General features: G+C 38.5%; 1 protein-coding gene and 1 long non-coding RNA gene across 5 annotated transcripts in view; both read right to left on the reverse strand.

Annotated features, from left to right (window-relative positions):
• LOC148129031 (uncharacterized) overlaps positions 1-18,048 on the reverse strand; it is an 83,482-nt gene that overhangs the window by 26,180 nt on the left and 39,254 nt on the right. The window lies entirely within an intron of this gene.
• The window catches only part of ETV4 (ETS variant transcription factor 4), a 31,957-nt gene continuing 19,429 nt past the window's right edge, over positions 5,521-18,048 (reverse strand). For 2 of the 4 annotated variants that reach the window (XM_087948056.1, XM_026669522.2), the window contains exons 6-12: positions 15,225-15,299; positions 13,747-13,997; positions 11,247-11,321; positions 10,073-10,141; positions 8,675-8,844; positions 7,571-7,672; positions 5,521-6,287 (exon numbers count right to left, since the gene is read on the reverse strand). In XM_087948056.1, coding sequence (XP_087804182.1) covers positions 6,072-6,287; positions 7,571-7,672; positions 8,675-8,844; positions 10,073-10,141; positions 11,247-11,321; positions 13,747-13,997; positions 15,225-15,299 — 958 coding nt within the window. In that variant the 3' untranslated portion in view covers positions 5,521-6,071. The remainder of the gene's footprint in view (positions 6,288-7,570; positions 7,673-8,674; positions 8,845-10,072; positions 10,142-11,246; positions 11,322-13,746; positions 13,998-15,224; positions 15,300-18,048) is intronic. The other 2 variants (XM_087948057.1, XM_087948058.1) reach the window with 2 other exon arrangements.

The following is an 18,048-nucleotide window of genomic DNA, read 5'->3' on the forward strand; positions in this document are numbered from 1 at the left end:
CAAAGAAAAATCATGTAGTTAAGGATCAATGTCCACCACATATGGTTTCGAAGTCCAGTAGTGATTTGAGCTATTTTTTTGTGGTAAGCCCAAGGAGAGAAAACCATCTTAAAAGTTCTAGGAATTTTCAGAATATCTGTTTTTATTTATTTATTTATTTATTTGATTTGCCAATTGTTTACAAGATAATAAGTATAAGTGTATACATAGTTGTGAATACATGAAATGGGTACATATAAGGAAAATAAAAGAAGAATAAGAGAAACAATAGGACAGGGACGGTAGGCACGTTGGTGCGCTTATGCACGCCCCCTACAGACCTCTTAGGAAAGGGGTGAGGTCAATAGTAGACAGTCTAAGGTTAAAGTTTTTGGGGTTTGGGGAAGAAACTACAGAGTCGGGTAGAGTATTCCAGACATTGACCACTCTATTGCTGAAGTCATATTTCCTGCATATTTCCTGCAATTTCTTTCTTTATTTATTTGGTTTGTCAATTGCTTACAAGATAATAGGTATAAGTAAAAACATAGTTATGAATACATGGATACATATAAGAAAAATAAAAGAAACAATAGGACAGGGACCGTAGGCACGTTGGTGCGTTTATGCACGCCCCTACAGACCTCTTAGGAAAGAGGTGAGGTCAATAAAGTCTAAGGTTAAAGTTTTTGGAATCTGAGAAACTCCAGAGAAGCAATCAACACTCTATCCTCGGATTTCAAAACAAAGTCATAGGAATCTTTTTTAAAAAAAAATTAGAGAGAAGGTTGTAAATCTGCTAGATTTATTATCCCAGGAAACTCTGGATTTGTTGACCTTGGTGTGCGTACCAATTAACATGAAAAATAGAAATATCTTTAAAAGCTTTATTCTGCAGAAGAGGGCACTTGTGATTAAAAGTTTCCAAAGGATTTGTTCTAAGGCAGTGGATTTTAAAAGGTTATAATCAGAAATATCATGACTCCATTAACATTTGGCAAACATAGTTAAAATACATATTGGTCAAAAGGTGGGCACTGTTGTTGCTAGGGAAATATGAACTGGTGGATGGATGGCCCATCCATTGCTAGCATAGGTAATGCCTGCCTCATTCTATTCTATGAGGAAAATTTCTAAGGCTTTCTTACAGTCCAAATTTGTATTGCTTATAACTTTCATTTGATAAGTTATGCCGTTTTCATAACAGTTCCTTTACTTTACATCCCCCTCCCCATTCCATTAAGTTCAGATCTCTAAAGCCCAGATTCAACCATACTATTGGAAGACTTTAGCTAGACTTGGAGCTGCTGCAAATAATATCCTTCCTGATGAGAGAAAAAATAACCCAAATAAATGGTCCACACAAATAATGCAAAGGAATTTTTAAACACAGCTAAATCATGTAAATGAGAAAGTTCTGTAAATGATTATATGGTTGGCTGAAAATGTTTAATTACCTTTTAATTTTAAGCCTTATTTTTTATTTTTTCCCTATATAAGACAATTTGTTTTTATGTGATGGCAACTTGATATTGCAGGCATATTTATTGTTAGCAGTCTTTGCTGAAATGAAATATGTTTGTTTGCTTCAATGTACTAATTAGTTACCTCTTGGCCAATGCAAGTAAGCTGTTCTGAGTTCCAGCAAGACAAAAAAAATCAAACATTAACTCTGTATACATTCTATATCCTGTTGCTCACAATAAGTGCTATAAAACAAGTCTAAATTCCTGTGAACTATGAGAGACAAGTAATAGATATAGGTCATAGGTTCCCAGGGCCAAAAAGATGTCCTCCTCCAATTAGAAATGTAGGTCTTGAATCATAACTGCAGAAACAATATACATACTAATATAATCCTAAATTCTAGGGCTTTCAGATCTTTTAAGGGCAGAGGATGGGATGGAGAGAAGTCCATCTGGAACTATGGGGCTGATAGTTGTGAAAAATCAACCTCACTGCCTCCTTTTTTGCAGCAACTAAATCACTCCCCTGCCCCGTTTTCCATACTTCCTGGAATTTTGTGAAACAAGGCAGATTAGTCCAGGCCATCTTTATTCTGCGGTCAAGCTGACATTTAGATGGAAAAATTATTTGTATCCAGGGATAGATATCCTGTCTTCCTGTAGTTTTCCCTGTCCCGAGTTCACATAAGAATACATAATACATAATAGTTAGAGAGGAAACAATGTAGAATATGTCTTTTCCAAATATATTGAAGCTCTGTATGATGGAAATTTGAAATAATTAAATTGAGCTTTAGGTCTAGTTCACAGATGACACAGAAATAAAGGAAAATGAAAAGCTAGAGCTATTTCATATACCATCAGGGCCATCAAATAATTTAGAAACCTCACGGAAGCACTTTTTTTGTCTTTCATAACCTTGTTTTTTAGGACAGGGCCTAAAGGACATACCAGATTGCATGGACAGAGATCAACAGCAGGTTATCCAGAGCAGCCAACCTGAGTGAAAACAAGTTGACATTAAAAAAAACAAAAAACAGATCTGAATATTCAGCTGCATGCATACAAAAAGAAAATCTATAGTAAATGGGGCATACTAAAAGCTGAGCGTATCATCTTGAGTTCTTACAAGATGGTGCTGACTGAGGTTTTTCGGGACAAAAATCCTGGAAATGTTCAGAAAGCCTACAACAACTTTTTACTTAAAATTCATCTCCAAGAAGGATAAGGGACAAGCTGCTGACCATATGGATACTTCTGAGAGACCGAGCAAGCTTTAGTTTCTTGATAGAGACTGGAATTTTGTATCCTTGTAGAATTATTCAAACATAATAGATTCCAATGGGGCTTCTTCCAAAGTCTGCCCAGTTCGAAGCTCATTCTTGGCTGAAACAAGTATTCAAGCAGGTAGTAGGCAGAGAGCACTCTTGCTTACTTGCACGTTAACAGTAGTTTGTACATAATCTTTTCGAATTTGACAATCGTAAAAAGGCATCATTTTTTCAATATTAATGATCAAATTCATTCATTCTACATTGTCATAAGTTTGTTTAGTTTTGGCTTTGCATTTCTTATGACCGCAGTCACTGTGATTAGTAATTCACTCTCCACTTATGGTTTATGTAAATAATGGTTAAGTAAAGCATGGCTAGGCTCTTGACACCAACCATCAGATGAGCAGGACACATCAATATTAACATGTGTTGGAAGCCATCAGACAAAGATGGAAGTGCCAGAATTGAAATGTAAAGCAAATTCAAGAAAATAAATTTACAAGAGGGGGTCAAGAAAACCTAGTTACATGTATGGATTACATACTTCCTGTTCCAGTGGATACTCTGCATGAATTAATTATTAGGCACAATAAGGCACAATACCTAGGGCCTAGGTACAGGTTAAGCTGCAGCAATTGTTTTATGATTTTTATTAAGTCTTAAAAACATCACTGGCTACAGCAAACCTCCTTCCCAGGCAGAAGGAAATCAACAACTAGCAGGTGACCTGAATATGTTTTACTGCAGGTTTGAAAGGAAACTACAGCCACCTATCTCCACAACCCCCATCTCAAACACCAACAACAGCCAAACTTCCTCCAACTGACCCCAACCCATTGGGTTCACAACCTCTGGTGATCACAGAAAAAGAAGTGCAAGATCTATTACACAGACAAAAGCCAGGAAAAGCACCAGGGCCAGACAAGATAACTCCTTTTTGCTTAAAAGTCTATGCTGACCAATTGGCCCCCATCTCACCCAAATCACTAGAGATGTGCTATGTTCCTTCCTGCCTCAAATGCCCTACTATCATCCCACTGCCAAAGAAGCCTTTCATCAAGGAACTGAATGACTATAGACCAGTTGCTCTAACATCTGTAGTTATAAAAATCTTTGAAAGGCTTGCTTGTGCTGTCCCACCTGAAAACCATCACGGATCCGCTGTTAGATCCCATGCAATTTGCATACCAAGCAAATAGACAGACAGATGATGCTGTTAATATGGTTCTGCATTACATCCCACAACACCTTGAATCTCCAAATACCTACACAAGGGCCATCTTTGTAGACTTCAGTTCAGCATTTAATACCATCATTCCAGACATTCTTCTAAGTAAATTAAACCAACTAGCGGTACCTGAAAACACTTCTAAGTGGATCATAAGCTTCCTAACAGACAGGAAGCAGCAGGTGAAGCTAGGCAGATACCTGTACAATTAGCACAGCCCCCTCCCAAGGCTGTGTGCTTTCTCCACTTCTTCCCATATACCAATGACTGCATCTGTTAAAATACTGAAGTTTGCTGATGACACAACAGTTATTGGTCTCATTCAAGACAATGACGAATCGGCATACAGACAGGAGGTTATACAACTTGCCTCGTGGTGTAACCGAACAATCTGGAACTGAACACACTCAAAACCATAGAAATGGTGGTAGACTTTAAGAGAAACCCTCCCATACTACCACCTCTTACAATACTTGACAACACCTTCAAATTTAGTAGAGACCTTCAAATTTCTAGGTTCTACTATATCACATGACCTAAAATGGACACCTAACACCAAAAATGTCATCAAAAAAGCACAACAAAGAATGTTCTTTCTGCATCAACTCAGAAAGCTCAAACTGCCCAAGGAGCTGCTGATACAGTTCTACAGAGGAATTACTGAGTCTATCATCTGCACCTCTATAACTGTCTGGTTTGGCTCTGCAATCCAACAGGACAGACACAGACTTCAGAAGATAATTAGGACTGCAGAAAAAACAATTACTACCAACTTGCCTTCAAACGAGGACCTGTATACTGCACGAGTCAAAAAGAGGGCTGTGAAAATATTTACAGACCCCTCACATCCCGGACATAAACTGTTTCAACTCCTTCCCTCAAAACAACAGTATAGAGCACTGCACACCAGAACAACTAGACACAAGAACAGTTTTTCCCCGAAAGCCATCACTCTGCTAAACAAATAATTCCTTCAACACTGTTCAACTATTACAAAGTCTGCATTACTATTACTATTACTATTATCTTCTCATCACTCCTTATCACCCATCCCTTCCCATTTGTGACTGTATAACTGTAACTTTGTTGCTTGTATCCTTACGATTTATATTGACTGTTAATTGTATGATTTGATTACTTATTTTTACCCTATGACTATCATTAAGCGTTGTACCTATAGTTCTTGACTCTTGACGAATGTATCTTTTCTTTTATGTATACTGAGAGTATTTGCACCAAGACAAATTAAATTCCTTGTGTGTCCAATCACACTTGGCCAATAAAGAATTCTATTCTATTCTAAGTGTAACTCTTTGCCATGCTTCTCTCTTGAGCACTTAGCATCATGATGACCTATTCTCTCCGTTGCGTATATCATTTATCCTTAGCAAAAGACTCTACAATCCATCATCCAGCTGCCAAAAAATTATTTTGTGTTTGGAGTGTACATATTCCATCTTCCCCAAGCAAGGAAAAACCCCACTTAAAACCAGAGAGACCTTGTCTTTCCCTTGTTTAGGTTTCATTTAGTTATTGTTGAACCAAGATATTCCTTAAAATAAAAAGGCAAATATACAAAGCACTTTACAATCTTTATCTTATTTGTCCTCACAACATCCCTGTGAGGTAGGTTGCCCCTCTTTGAGAACAGCCTGAAAGAATTGCCCCACATTCATTCAAGGAGTCTGTGACTAAGGCAGGATTTGAACACAAATCCCAGTTTTGCTCTCAAGTTGGCAGACCCCGCTGCCTTTCTCCAAGGCTTCTGGTTTTGCTTCCAAGAGCCAAGGCCGCATTCTATATTGATAATTGAGGGGGGGGAACCCTCCCTTTTTATTGACCCTGTAATCCCTTAATTTGGGATAAAGTTGGGCAACTGGATGGAGCTGAGCATTTACTGGCCGGATGCCCTTCTTGATGCCATGCAGAATTCACAGCAAATATTTTTTTTCTTTGCACCCTAGGAGAGAAACATTTGCCCTACCTAGGATTGAACTCTCAAACCTTGAGAAATATCTTTATATATATATATATATATTTATATATATTTATATATTTATGTATAAATATATACAGACACACACATACAACTCTCCCAGATGTAATTGTCCATTCTACTGTTGGCTAGTATGTGCAGCTTTTCCCGTAAGGCTGAGCACCTCCCAGATCTGGTGGGTAGGCAGCATTTTCATCCAAGTGGGACAAAGGCACTGTGTCTTCCTCGGTGACGTGCCACTCCAATTCAGCCTTCAGAGTTGGACGTTGGTTGTCAGGAAAAGCAAGGGAGAACAGCACCTCAGGCTCACAGACAAATTTGTACACGTAACGCTCACCAGCCACCTATGTCACAGAAGGGAGAAAAACACAAGCACTACAGCAGCTGTTCTGCTCTTGGCAAATCCTCCCCTCCACGCACCCACAGATGCCTCCAGAAGTGACAAGTATCTTATATTGCTTCTTCGTTTCAACCTCTATTCTGCCATTTCCCAGAAGCTTAATTTGGCTTCATAGCAATCCAAGTGTTTTCCAAAAGAGTGGCATAAAGTCCCGGGAAGAAATACTGAAAATGCACATTTAAATGTGTTTTTTATTTTATGTCTGCATTTTAAAATTCACTTTACAGGACCTGTAAGCCATTCCAGTCAATATTTTTTCCCAATTCCGAAACTCTGATTAAAACAGAATAAAAGTACATAAATGATTTATGTTCATAAAATAACATATAAGGACTGCGAATACACAGTCAATTCAATCAAAATGTACATGTATTGGAGGTTTCAATATACTAGGCATAAAACCAACTGGATTACCCCAGTCCAGTCATATTTTCCCAGCCCTAGGAAGAAAGCAATGGCAAATCTCACCAGAAAAACTAGCGACTTATACAGGCAATTCTAAGAATCAACATTGATTCAAAGGCGTGCATGCGCGCACATAAACACATATACACACACATGCAAAATGTAATATAATATGCAGTTCATAGCTTTATTGTCAGCAATTGTGACAATTAAAAAGCAATCAAGATGGGAAGATGCTCAATCAGGTTTTTTTAAGGCAGATTTATAATGCTCATGAAAAAGTTTTTTTAATGGAATAAAATCCAAGAGCATCAAGTGCTCAACAAGATTATTAAAACCAATACTCCAATATAAAAAAAGAATGCTTCATTATATCTTCCTGTACTCTTGAGACTATTATCCTGTTTTGATTGAGACCCAGTTCATGGTGCTGCTTGAGACTGATGTCTTGACCTTCCTACACATCAAGACCTAGCGTGAGTATTACTAAAGTGTTAGAATTCTGCATTGCTGGAGGCCCTTCCTTTCAAATCATAAAGTTTATGGTAACCTAGATTGTAAATGTTCCATTCCCACTTTCTTTTGTATTTTTAATCCAATAACCAATGTTATTCTCTTGGCACAAAATATGTAGCCCTACCCAAAGTATTGAATAAAGCAGCGAATAGATATTTAACCTAAGATCATCTGTGTTCAAAATACCCCAGCTAGTGTTAGAAATTGTTAACAAGAGATTAACAATTCTGGCAGGCTGTTGACAGATGAGTGCCCACCTTCCCAAATTTAAATGGCATGTGCCAAGCATTCAAACTCCAGACCAACCTTTTGCATAATGCCCTTTTCATAATAGTAACGAAGGGAGCGACTCAACTTGTCATAATTCATAGCTGGGCGATTCTTCTGAATGCCCCAAAGTCGTGCCACCTGCCAATTCAAAGTGAAGCGATCACATTTACATGCAAAGCAACTAGGACCAAGAGACAAACTAAAACTTTCTATTGACATTTGGGGACTTTCTCTTAAAAATCCAAATGACAATAGACAATTCTGTGTACATTTCTTCTAGTATATCCATTTTTATATACTTTTCCCGATATTAGCATTTTTGTCTATGGAGATTCCCAATGATCCAGGCCATGGCTATCCCACCAAAGGTGTTTTTTTTCCCAAAAGGCTAGGTATTTTTGGTATTTTTTTAAAAAACATTTTGCTTCTCATCCAAGAAGCTTCCAGAAGCAAAACATTTTCAAATAAGTCCAGTTGCCTTTTAGCAAAAAAAAAAAAAAAAAAAAACCTTTGAGATTAGCAGTTTTTGTAAGTAAACTTCTCCAATATAATGATTTTTGGCTATGTACTTTGAACCCATACATAGGTTTGAGTTGCCAACTGAAATAACAACTTGAGAAAAGATAACATTTGTTTATATGGCTTCATGTTTATAGTAAGTTTGCGAAGAATATTTGCATTAAGGTGTTAAGTAAAAAAAATCTGCTTTTTAGTTCAAAACACCCTCCACTTTCCAACAACTGCATTTTTGTGGGGTTCTGAAGCTGGTTTTGTTCAATTAGAAAGTTAGATGTGTGCAACTTTTTCTGAGCTTATAGCCCATATGTAGCCATTGACCACATATTGGGCATTCTTTTCTAATGACAGGGTACAATTTGGATAAAGAAGTTGGCCAACACAAAAGCTGCATTGAATTTATGGATTGTTGGTATGTATGTATTGATATTGCTGATGGATACTGCAATCAGCAAATAAAACTAACTCTTTTTCCATCACAGTATAATTTGTCAATTTTAGGAGGACCGTGCCTGCCATGCTCACCATTTTGACTACGATAGGTTCCATATAATCCACAATCAATGAAGGGTAATTAATATAAGATGATTTTCAGTTAAAAAAAAAAGTAACAGAAAATCTGACCTCTTCTGGTTCAATGAGTTTGAATTCCATCCCTCGACCTGTCCAGGCAATACAATGGGAATTGCTTGGATCATCCAGCAAAGCCACCAAGAACTGCCAAAGCTGCAGAGACCCACGCCGTTGATAAGGTGGGCCCTCACGGTATCCACTTCCTTCTTGCCTAATATCCCCTGTTAAGGACAGCATATACAATATAATAAAAGGGAAGAAAGAAACTGATTTTTTTTTTAAAAAAACCCTACATTTTCTGAAGAAAATTCACAGGGAGAGCCAATGCCATATCCTGAAATCAAACTTCTACATTTTGCTTTCCTACAAGGCAAAAAAAATGGGAGGAGGGATTCTACTGTATCTACCAGTTTTCTCCAGCCTTTTTCTCTCCAGGAATACTGACATGACAATTCCCAGATTTCCTAACAAACCTGGCCAGAGTGTAGCTGGAAATCTGGAAATTGCAATTCTAGTTAATTTGGGGAGACTGTTATATTTCAAAGTATTTCTCCTTTATTATCACACCATCTTTGAAACATAAGTGGAATTACAAATAGGCATGTTGATAAAGATATTCAGCAGGGGTGTCAAACTTGCAGCCCTTGGGCCGGATGCGTCATGCACAGGCCATACCCACTCCAGCTCCGCAAATGAGGGGGGGGGAATCACAAAATGTCATGTGACGGCAACATGACATGACGAGTTTGATACCTGTGATATAGAGACAGTGAGAAGCAAGAGGGAAATATCAGCAAATGAACCCCCAAGTTCTCAAAGATACAAAAACACAAAAACAAACATAGATTATAAATTTGATATTTATAAGTCTAAGTTTTTATGCTTCACAAATAACATGAAGAAAGTGGATTCCAACTTTTTCCACACCCTCTGGAACCAGAGAAAATAATCCAAATATCTACCTGTAAAATATCAAAGCCCACATATTCCCTGGGACTAATATGCAGGTATTTTGTTCAAATTCAGATTTAAAAGATAACTTTGCCAATTTAATACCAGCCAAATATATAAAGCATGATGTAAGCTGAAGTCCAGCATCTGTAAACTTGCAAAATTGGAAAAGTCTACTATAACTGAAGGAGTAATGCTTAAGGCATTGGTCCTTAACCTCTTTTTCACCACCTTTAAATATCTTTTGTGGTCATGGACCGTGGCCATGGATTCCCAAGACATAACTCAAGATTTAAATCATAACATTTCTTCAAGCCTTCGCAGATTCCCTGAAAAGACATTGCTGACCCCCAGGGGTCTGTGGAGCACAGGTTGAGAACCACTGGCTCATGGGAATACCACATTTATGAAAGATGCATTCTTAGTTCAAATATTCAACTGGAAAATTGGGTAGCTTGGCTATTAAGGAAATTAAAGCCAAATGCTATTGGCTCTGACCTTCGAACCTCTCAGGAACAACACAAACATCTTCTGCAAATGGTTGCATTTGCCTCTCATAACCATAGCCTGGAAAAAAAAAACACCCAAAGAACAATAGGTAAATATCAAGAATCTGGTGTGCATTTCTTCTAGATATATGTAAGTCATTGACATTCAGAGATTAACTACCAAAATTCTTCCCAGGATTGATTGGATTGATTACACAACAACTACTGCTCCTTAGGCTTTCAATTAGCTACCTTTAACCACATGAGACTTTCTTATCATTATAAAATCTACTAATCATTCTCCCAGAAGTTAAGATAGTTGTATGTTCAGTAATAGGTGTGGGGTTTGCTTTTTTTCATTGTTTAGTTGTTGGTGGAGTGGGGGGGAAGGTGATGCGTTATACTCTGGCTGAAACCAGACTGGGGAGAATTGTGTAAGTATGAATCTGCCTCTTATTACACATATCCCAAGTCCATTTTGATATTGTTCATTCTAACTAGCAATAAGTCGATAAGCAAACAACTCAGTATCTCTTCAAGAATGAATGTCTACCTACAAGTGTTGAATACACTTGATTATAATTGATGCAACACTCTTGTGTGAATATTTGCACCCTCTTAGATAAAGTCTGAAAGAATCTCAATGCTCAGAATAATGTGGTCCATGTGCTCTCATAACTGATTGTTTAGGTGCTTGCCTTGCATCCTAGGACTAAGTCTTAGATGCAATTCAAACGGTGACTTTTTATGAACCCTTCAGGGTGGAACTTTTTTAGATTGACTTGCCTCTGCTGTACCTTCTACTTGCTTGTTGTATGGTAAAAGCAAGGCTTAAGGCTACAAAATCACTTTTGCCTAAACTCCACAGATTTTTCTAAGAGAACGATAAAAGCAGTATCTGCTAAGAATCTGTACTAGACTTTTTTCTGGGAAATAATACAAGCTGGAACTTGTCCCCATTGTCCAGTCATGCATCCAAATCTACTCCTAGAACATTTCACAGCAAATTGTAATTAATCACATAGTCAACCAGATATTTATACTGGATTTGGCATTTTGTCCAGTCCTTCCTTAGGAGCTAGAATAGGCAGGTGTTGTTTATTATTATTATTATTATTATCATCATCACCCTAAAGAGAAAAATGTATCAAATCTATCAGGAACCCCAAGATTGTTTTTCTCACCTAATATGCCTTCAGAATTGGAACAACTTGGTAATCCTTCTGCATTCATATACATTGAATGGCAGCTTGCCACATCTGTAATTCAAACAAAAAAAGCGAGCATGGAATAAATAGGATTTGCTGGCCTTGTTTCAGATGTACAACTATTGAAGGTGCCAATGCCATTATTGTATACCATTTTGGGGGAAACAAATGAGATATGAATTGAATCCAAAATGAATTAATTTGGGGAACGCTCTTGTTGGAACGCACTTCCACCTGCACTTTTATACTCATTAAGATATTTAAGACCAACTTTGCTATGATTTTTCGGTAGCGGACTTGTTTTTTTTTTTTATTTAGCTTTTTATTTTGCATAATTTGTTTGACATTTGTCTGATTTGAATAAATGAATATTATTACTATAAGTAAAAAACAAGTTTAAGTGGAGAGGAGTTTTTTAAAGAAAAAGTAGAATATAAAAATAATTAAAATAAATTACAGTATATGAGAAGAAATACACCGTGCCTTTCTTACAAGGTCTGGAGATCTCTTGATCTTTCAGTTGCCACTGAACCATTACTCTCAGAAACTCCACCTAAACTAACCTGCTACAAAGGATACTGGGAATTATAGTTTATCAACATCTGGAGGGCCTTGGGTTATCCATACCTACAAAAACACCTTTCAATGGTCAAATCCATGATTCACTGGGCACTTTTATTTCCCAGCTAACAGTTTTATCTACCTATTTACATACAGCAGAAAAAAAAAATGAAAGCAAGTAAACATTTATTCAGTATTAATGGGTTAAATCCTGAAAAGGCAGCTCTCGGGGCTAATGGAATCTTATTCTTTTCCTAATCGCTGACACTTTTAAGAAGTTTATAGCAGCTGAAAAAATCAAGTGAGGAAAGGCACTAATCGCAGTCCCTGGAGAAATGTGGAGCTGTAAAAAGGGTCAGAAAAGGGAGTGCATTTCTCCTGCATAGCCAAAGGCTTTCCTACTTCAAACGCCAGTTGGATGCTTCCCTCCCAGGTTTGCAGGTGTCATTTTCTGCACATTCTTCCACTTTCTCTGGGCAATGAGCCAAGCTTTGGCTTGTGTTACCAGCCTGCTGGCTGATTTCAGTTGCACCATTAGGAGAGCACGAGCAGTGAAATCCAACACTCCTTATCCGGAGCCCAGTTCCTGTGCATCCATTTTGTGAATGAAATTCCTTTCCATTCCAGCCAGCCAGCCAGCCACAGAGACAGACTCTGGGCCAAACCAGCAGGAAGGTAGAGACTCAAAGTTATGCAACGCCTTGCCAGCTCTGGGGAACAGAATAGTTTTTCCTCTTTCTCTCCTAACATTTAAAGGTCAGGGAATCCATAAAAATCCCTCTTCTATAGGCAAGGGTGGTAGTAAAAGAAAAAGGAACATACTTGAAGTTTAATTGGTATGCGGGGAGGAAAAGCAACTTAAAACATTTTAACATACAGAATTTCTCATGAGCTAGGAAAGTGTTGGCATTTCCCCCCCTGCTAAGCCACAACAACCTGGTTAAATGGATTGGGCAATTGCCATTGGATCAAAGTAAGTGTGAAGATGGCCATGAATTAAGCTCAACTCCATACAGTTTTCTTATCAGCCTTATGGAAGAGATTTCCCATTGTAATCTTTTGCATGTTTTTTTTTTAACTGGTCAGTTATGCTACAGACCTGGTAGTTCCCCAACCAACTATAAGCTATCTGAACCCCACTGAAATTTCAAGATCAGCCAATGGAATTAAGGCCGGTCTAAACTTAGTGCATTGCTCTCCCTACCCCAATGGCAACGGAACATAACACCAGAAACAAACATGATTTTGCATGATTTTTGTTCTTTTATTCATGTATAAAACTTTTATAACAAAATCAAGTGTGTATGAAAGAGAATCTGAACATAACGTACAATATATTGGAAATACACAAAAATAGTAATACTCTATGGAAGAAAAAGGTACCTTCCAGATAACTTCCCACATACATTGGATTATGACTGTCCTCATCCCCTAGCAGAATATGGGGATGGAAAGAATTGTAGACCTCCACCTCTGGCATGCATGAGGTTGGGGGAAGCTGGTTCAAACCCATAATCCCAGAGTTCCTGGCTGGATGTATCATTGGAAAAAAGAATTACACACAGATATAAATCTTGTTCTTTGTGCTCAGTTTCGATGTGTTTATCAGTGAAATCAACAAATGGCATCTTTCAATAGCAGCAAGGATCCAAGATTTTGGCAGGACCAGTATTGGGCCCTCCCTGCTTTTTAACTTTTGGGGGTGTGGGGTGGCATAGTATTATAAGTAATGCCATGTAAACCCAAATGTTTTGATTGTTAATCAGCATAGCTGGACCCAGCAAATTTCAGACTGTTTCTGTAGCAGGAAAAAGATAAACCTGGTCCAAAGAACTAATGCTAATCCTAAACACATGCACACACACACACACACACACACACACGCACCCTACACTTGCACTTTCTTTCACTCTACCTGTGTCAAAAGCATAGTCCATCCGCTCCTGTTTTATCACCACACCAGTTGCATACTGGGAACCATCTACGTCTCCCAGTGTGTTCGCTTGCTCATACATGGGGTCGTAGAATTCGTGCTTGAAGCCCTGACGGGGATACGGCAGGCATGGGGCAGACCATGGACGTTGATAAATGGAAGGGCTGTCTGATACCAAGGCTTGAGAGGCAGAGAAGGACTGGCTGGCCTCAGCATGCAGCTGGTACAAGGAACTAGAAGGAATGCAGAATAAGCCATACAGTTGTACAGGCAGACAAATAAATAAAAGGCGTTTAATAACCTGATCATCCCTTACAGTGCACGAAGGGGATGGGAACTCGCTATTCCTTTGAAAAAGAGTCCAAAATCAGGAAATGGAACACTTATGCTCAACAAAGTTTACCAAGGCAAAGTACTCTTTGGGTATTTCAGCCAACAATTCCTATCATCCCCTTTCAACATGCCACTTGAGATGATGGGATCTGTTTGAACTATTAACTACAATAGCTGGGCATGTTTAATTGGGTAAAGAGACAGCATGTCATGTAAATTGCTAAATTCAATTGAGATGGTTAGGTTGTGTTTGGGCTAAACTAACTCCCCCCCATCAGCTTTTGTCTAGTAGCCACTATGGAGGAAAATTCCTGGAGTTGGGAGCTGTCAAAAGCTGCAGGAACTCCATGTCTCTATTTTGTTTCACCGTCACCATCTATGATATTTGAAGCAAAGGTGGAACCAGGAGAGAAAGAGTGGAAAATGTCTCCATCTATGGTAGAACCAGATCCTCACTTGGATCACTGTATATTTCGTAAAGTTTTAAAAAATGACAGAGTGATGCTCCAAAACAGCCCTGTAGTAATTTGAACTCCTATTTTACCCACCCAAGAGAATGAGTATTTATAATGTGTGCTGATTGATTCAACCAACCCTGTCATGCTCAACAAGCATAAGTCACTAAAAAGCAATAATATTTTAGCCTAACTCATAATACGGACCCAGACAGCAGCTGAACATAATGCTGTTTAATGAAAAGAAGGACAAGTGATAGCAGTGTTCCAATATCTCAGGGTTGCCACAAAGAAGAGGGAGTCAATCTATTTTCCAAAGCATCTAAAAGAAGGATAAGAAGCAATGGATGGAAACTATCCAAGGAGAAAAGCAACCTAGAATGAAAAAGACATTTCCTGATAGTTAGAAAAATTAATTAGTGGAACAACTTGCTTCCAGAAGTTGTGAATGCTCCAACACTGGAAGTTTTTAAGAAGAGATTGGACATCCATTTGTCTGAAATGGTGTAGGGTTTCCTGCCTGGGCAGAAGATTTCAACTCTGTTATTCTATTTTGCTCGAAAGTTAATTTTTGAGAGAGCAAGAGTTTCTTATAATGTATTAAGCTTCCCTAAACCTTTCAGGTAAAGTGAGAGATATTAGAAATTTTATCCACCCAGTGCATTGGCTTACCTGTGTTCCATACAGTATGCTTGGCCAGGCGCTGTCTGGAGTGGGCCGTGATGGCTCACATTGTTTGAATCTTGCCTAGAGAAAAGTGCAAGCATCAGGTGCAGCAAGATATATCCCTCTCCCTCCTGCTGGTATTTCCCATTTTCCCCAGCAAAACCCTGATGCGTCATAATAAGATATGCTCTGAAGAGGTTATTTATTCAGAACTCGACTCAGACTTGATTTTTATTTTGCAGTCAGACAAATGCACTAACACTGATGACGTATATTTTTCAGAGGGAACAGGCCTTTCTTCCTTATCTCCTACTTTTCTTTCTTTCTTTTTCACACATACTAAATTAGACTGAGGACTCCACATGATTCTTAAGCCACAGGCTGCCAGGCTGATGATTTTAAAGCAAAGCTGCACCTGTGTGGCTATTGAAAGCTTTGGATGTGGACACAACCACAGGGGAAGGAATCATATTCATTCTACAAAATGTAAACGAAACCAACATTACCTTTTAATATCTTCTGATCTCGCCTATTTTTAGAAACAGGCTTCTTAATATGCAACTCATCAAAAGAATAAATCCTTGGGTGCTCCTGCTTTAAAGGAGGTGAAACAGAAAAGAGAGCAGACGAAATTGTGTTCTATCGCCAGAACAAGATAGACTCGAGACCGGAGTTGAGTTCAGCTCTTTATTTAACTATCAGTAACTTCAACTAAACTTGAGCCGCAGCAGCCTCTTTTATAGCGGCTGCTCGCGGCTCGCAACCAATAGCATTATTTTAAACCTCCCGCCGTTTGGGCATCCAATCATAATCTGTTGTTAACCACCAATCGCTAGGCGGTAGTGATTGTCCAATTGGAACGTAGTATTACGAGTATGCAAATGTCTATGTACAACAAATTGGATGGCACCATTTAAATGTGATGCGGACTTCAGGGGGTTGGGACTGAGGGAGAGAAGTGAAAAAAGCTCTATAGGTAAGAACATATCAAGGAACAGGGGTACGAAGACAAGTGAGAGGGACCTAGGAAAGCTTGGAGGGTAAATAAGGGCTAGGAGATGGCGCTCGAATCCAAGACCCTGCATGTGGAAGTGAGGAGTCTAAGGGAGGGAAAGTGCAAGGAGAGGAGACACTAAAATGTGGCAGACAAAGGCTGAAGAACAGAAAGTTGCAAAAAGCAGGGCAAGGAATGTCAGGACCATTAAGGAGAGTTTATGAATGGTGAGGATTTTTTTTTAATACACAGCACTTTTTTTTACAATACCACACATAAAGAAATATAGCATGACTTGGTGAAAGATTGTTCCCTGGTTCATAGGAAATCGAGGAATCTACACTAAAACTGCATACCTGGCCTAAAGGGCAAATATTCTTTGTCAATGGAACAAAGAATCAACAAGGGTTTTAAGATTGGAGAGATAATGTGAGAAAACAAAACAATCATCTCCACCCCCCCAGCATCTTAACACAAACATTAGGGATCATCCACAGTGGTATTTCAAAGAGGAAACACCTGACTGGACAGAAACACCAACATCTGGGGCACTTTTTCAAATTTTATTTATTTATTTTAGGCACCTACACTATCATTCACAACATTGTGTGATACTGCCTGATAAGAAATAAGGAGTATGTCCTTTGAAGATTCACCCCCACATCTTCTTTTGCATTCCTACACAGAAGATTTGTCCAAATAAATGTTTAACCAAATTAAATAAATACCTAATAGCCATATTTTAAGCTAGGCTTGACATCTTGGTCATGCTCTTTTTTTTTTTTTTAAAGATTTCTGTCAATCTATTTTGGTGGTTTATTGTGGTTTCCAATCCATTCAATAATTTATGATTCAACATAGCAAATAAATTCAGAAAATGGGTTAGTTTAGGAAACTAAATTAAATAGGTTAAGCATGCTGGTTGAAAACAACCAGAATATGCCAACCAATCCACTCAGCTGCCCCCACAGTTAAATTCAGTGATGGAAAAGGGAAATTGTAAGGATGAGACCTGCTCATTTCTGCCTATGGATTCTCATATATACTCCCTGAATCTGGAAAGATCCAAAGTTTTGATCCAGCTGAGAGAGCCAACCAAGAAAGAAGGCCTTGCAGTAGATGAATCAAAGTGTGGATCCTGGAGATGTGGAACCTGGAGAATTTGTCAAAGCGGACAACAGAACAGTGGTGTTGAGGATTCTTAGGCCACAATTAATCAGGGTCCCTCCATTCTCCCTGCCCAATGTTATATGTTAACCACTCTGGTTTTCTTGCTGAATGAAGGCAACTAGCATTCCACATTATTTGCATATTCAATAAAGAGCTACTTCTGATTATCTTCATAGAATCATAACATTGGAATGCATCTTGGAATTAATCTAGCCATCTCCTATACTCAATTCAACATCACTGCCAGATGGGCATTTGACCTCTGCTTCAATACTTCCAAGCAGAAGACTGCACATCACCTCCCTTGGGCAGCTTTGTTTTCTCTAACACATGCTTCTCCCAACAGTATGTCAAGATCCCCGATTCCCATCCTCTGCACCCCTTCCGACAGCAGATAAATTTGCTCTATCATTTAAAACTTTCAGGGTAAAATGAATCATTATCATATGTCATTTTCAATCATCTCTCCAAATTAAATTTGTTAAATGACTAACTCTATACCAATGCTTCGCTACAAAACTATGTGATCAGGCTTATTTTTTGGGGAAGGAAATATGGGGGGAAATTGTGCCTCTGCCTAACAGCATCCATATTCATCTGGCTAGCATCCTGTCAGTGTGTGAGAGTATTGAGGGCTGTTTGGAAACTGAGTGTGTGAGCTCTCAG

The sequence above is a fragment of the Notechis scutatus genome, chromosome Z (genome assembly GCF_049901735.1).
Source record: "Notechis scutatus isolate UNSWTSFEM ecotype Mainland chromosome Z, rNotScu1.2, whole genome shotgun sequence".
Taxonomy (NCBI): domain Eukaryota; kingdom Metazoa; phylum Chordata; class Lepidosauria; order Squamata; family Elapidae; genus Notechis; species Notechis scutatus.